Source organism: Sebastes fasciatus, chromosome 4, assembly GCF_043250625.1.
Source record: "Sebastes fasciatus isolate fSebFas1 chromosome 4, fSebFas1.pri, whole genome shotgun sequence".
Classification (NCBI taxonomy): domain Eukaryota; kingdom Metazoa; phylum Chordata; class Actinopteri; order Perciformes; family Sebastidae; genus Sebastes; species Sebastes fasciatus.
In genome coordinates, this window is record NC_133798.1 from 4928486 (window position 1) to 4931741 (window position 3256).

Genomic DNA, 3256 nt, shown 5'->3' on the forward strand with positions numbered 1-3256 from the left:
ATGAACCCGAGAATGGGCACATTATGTGACCATTGAAGGTCTTATATTGTAAAAAGTGAGATTGTCATGTCTTTTATATTATAAAGCAGGTTTAAGTGCTTTATAAATACTGTTAAATTATCAAAACGCTCAATATACGGAGAAATACACACAGCTCGTATTCAAAAATTGTGCGTTTGAAACAAGCCGTTAGGATTTCTGTACATTTGTGATGTCACAAATATACAATTATATTGATCATTACACTGTTTTAAACATAAACATTCTAAATGTGTCCCAGTTTATTTCCTGTTGCAGTGTATGTGAATAACATCAGCTGACAGGATGTAAACATGGACCCAAACTGTTGCCTAGCAACGCAATTCCGTCGAAATGCACTAAAACGGAGCGTTTCAGACAGACGCTGAATACAGGTATATTCAGGCGGACAGTATGAGGAAAATAAAGTTTTTTTTGATTTTCAGTTGGAAGTCTCACATGGAAATCTCTCCAGATGTTGAACTGACAAGATACAAGTTTGTCCCTACTCTGATGCATGATGCTTCTGTCATGTTAATCAATGGCCAGTGAGACGAGTCAATATGTGGAGTTAATCAAGATAGTGAGACTCTACTGATGAGCTCCAGTGGCGCAATCGGTCAGCGCACGGTACTTATAAGACAGTGGCCTGCAGAGCGATGCCGAGGTTGTGAGTTCAAGCCTCACCTGGAGCAGAGAAGTTTTAGACAGAGTAACTCCCTTTGCCGCAGGCTTTGTAACTTTGCAGAACATGCACAAAAAATTATATAAGACACTAAAGGAAAGGGGAAAATGCAAAAATAGGTCCTCTTTAATATGAATCCACTAAGCACCACACTGTCATCTGTTTGGTCTCCCTCAACAATGACATGTTCCGTCTGCTCAGAGAGTGATTCATTCACACAGATGATCAGCATGTCAGAGTATCTCCTGTGATTGACAGCTCAGGTTAACACTTCTCTGCTCCAGGTGAGGCTCGAATTCACAACCTCGGCATCACTCTGCAGGTTACTGTCTTATAAGTACCGCGCGCTGACCGATTGCGCCACTGGAGCCTCTGCAGACAGAACTTGTCATTGTCATCAAATCTCAGTTTGGTGCTCATTACATACAATTCCACCCTGCATTGATATTAAATTAAGATTTATATCTAGCTAAATTTCAAATTATCGACTTTTTCCAATCAAGGCATCTTTGTTAAGACACAACACCTGGCTGTGTTCACTGAACAAATAAGCTGTTGTTCAAAACATTATTACTGCCTTGTGATGCAGGGTTATTTAGAGAAGATCCCGAGGACGGCTGGCAGACTAGTAGCTTTAAACATTTGGATGAAGCAGTTTGTTTATTCAGGCATTTTGCCTCCACACTGGATCTGTCTGAGCCCCACACCATGGGGACACGTGGATTACTGTCGCACTGTAATTACTCAACAAAGCTGGTCAGTTTTTGGCTTTTGAAGGCTGGAATACTTTTGCCCGTCATGATGTGTCTGCGATTTTGACTTGTTGTCCTACAAACCCACTTCCTGTGTGTGTGTGTTGTCCAGCTGGCAGGCGTAGGGGGAGCTAGCGAGCATGGATGAGCCAGGCAGGAGGAACAGCAGCCTGCAGAGGAAAAAGCCGCCATGGCTCAAACTGGACATCCCCACCATCCAGCTGACGCTGGACGACACGCCGCCCGCGCTCACCCAGGTAAAAAAAACAACAGAAGAGTCAAATACAAGTCAGAATAGTAAAACTGTATTCAGAGTATTTTTGTGTGCATGCATGAAAGTTAATTCTTAATGTTTGAAAAAAAGCTTTTACTTGTTTATTTCTCAGACTTTTCAGAATTCACATAACAAGGCATCATCTCTCTGTGTGTGTGTGTGTGTGTGTGTGTGTGTGTGTGTGTGTGTGTGTGTGTGTGCGCTGCAGCCAGTAAAGCGCCTGCGCAGTGTCAGCATGCCAGGTGAAAACCCCCAGACCTGCATCGCTGCCTTGGAAACTTCCAACAACTACCTCAGACCTCCTCCTCTGGAGAGATTGCCCTCCTTCACACAGTCCATTAAAAGGTTAGACACACACACTAACACACACACACACACACACACACACACACACACACACACATACACACACACACACACACACACACACACATTAGAGGCTCTTTTCTTTCCTCTCTGCTGATTTCTTCCAGCTGCTAATTTCCTGCGACCTGAGTCTGTTGTATACTTTCTAATCCTAATAATTCTTCTCCACTAATAAATCTTTTCAAAAACTAATTTAAACTGCCGCCTCCTTTCTGATTTAACACAAATTAATCTTGCTCTCTTTTCTTCTCTCTTGTCCTCCCTTTTTTCTTTGATTTTTTGCCTTCTTCTTCCTTCATACTTTGGCTTTCCCCCCACTGCCTCCCTGTCCTCTTCTCTACACGCTGCGATGTGCGTTAAATGAGAAAAGGGTGCGCTTCGAGCGGGTCAACACAGTTCCTCCAAAGGGCCCGAGGGAGCCCAGGAGGGTGACAAGCGTCCGAAGGCGCTCCTACATCCCCAAAATACTGACCCGACGGCGTTCATCTATACCAGGGGTGTCAAACTCATTTTAGCTCAGGGGCCACATGGAGAAAAATCTATTCTCAAGTGGGCCGGACCGGTAAAATCATGGCATAATAACTTAAAAATAACGACAACTTCAGATTGTTTTCTTTGTTTTACTTTGGTCCAAAATAGTACAAGCACATTCTGAAAATGTACACATCACAAATAATCCTCTTGACAAAACACTTCAAGTTAGTTGAAAATTCTGAGGAAAAAATTGGTGCAATTTCAAGAACACAATGCCTCAGTGATTGGAACTTAAACTTCGTCTCAGTGTATCTACAAAGCCATTAAACTTTAAGTCACAGCCTATCTGGGATTGAACAAAATACGAAATAAATAATAAATAAATAAAACAACTCTTCTAGGTATCAAATACCTCATTTGTCATTTCCACATATTAATCCTGTGCTAACTCAACAAACCATACAAACTGAGGTAGAAACTATTCAAGAGGGTTGAGTTACTCCCTGCCTTGTAGGCTAAACTATTTATTGATAGAAAAATAAAAGCTGTGCAATGCATGAACAATTTCAACAAACCAAACTTATGAATTGAAGTGACTGACATTATTACAGTAAATCACACACTGTTCACTTTCTTTAAATTTCCACAGAAGACAATCATTTTCACAGAACTATATCAGGGTGCAGT

General features: G+C 41.7%; 1 protein-coding gene and 2 non-coding genes across 3 annotated transcripts; 2 read left to right on the top strand and 1 right to left on the bottom strand.

Moving 5' to 3' along the window:
• The first annotated feature begins 619 nt into the window (after positions 1–619).
• On the top strand, positions 620–713 carry trnai-uau (transfer RNA isoleucine (anticodon UAU)). Its single transcript has 2 exons — positions 620–657; positions 678–713. It is a non-coding gene; the product is annotated as a tRNA-Ile (tRNA).
• Positions 714–979: 266 nt separating this feature from the next.
• On the bottom strand, positions 980–1073 carry trnai-uau (transfer RNA isoleucine (anticodon UAU)). Its single transcript has 2 exons — positions 1036–1073; positions 980–1015 (listed from the first exon to the last, which is right to left on the bottom strand). It is a non-coding gene; the product is annotated as a tRNA-Ile (tRNA).
• A 497-nt stretch (positions 1074–1570) lies between these two features.
• Positions 1571–2610, top strand: LOC141766872 (inactive rhomboid protein 1-like). Its single transcript, XM_074634047.1, has 3 exons — positions 1571–1712; positions 1938–2074; positions 2466–2610. The coding sequence occupies exons 1-3, from the start codon at positions 1596–1598 to the stop codon at positions 2608–2610; spliced, it is 399 nt and encodes a 132-aa protein (XP_074490148.1). The 5' UTR covers positions 1571–1595.
• Positions 2611–3256: the final 646 nt, after the last annotated feature.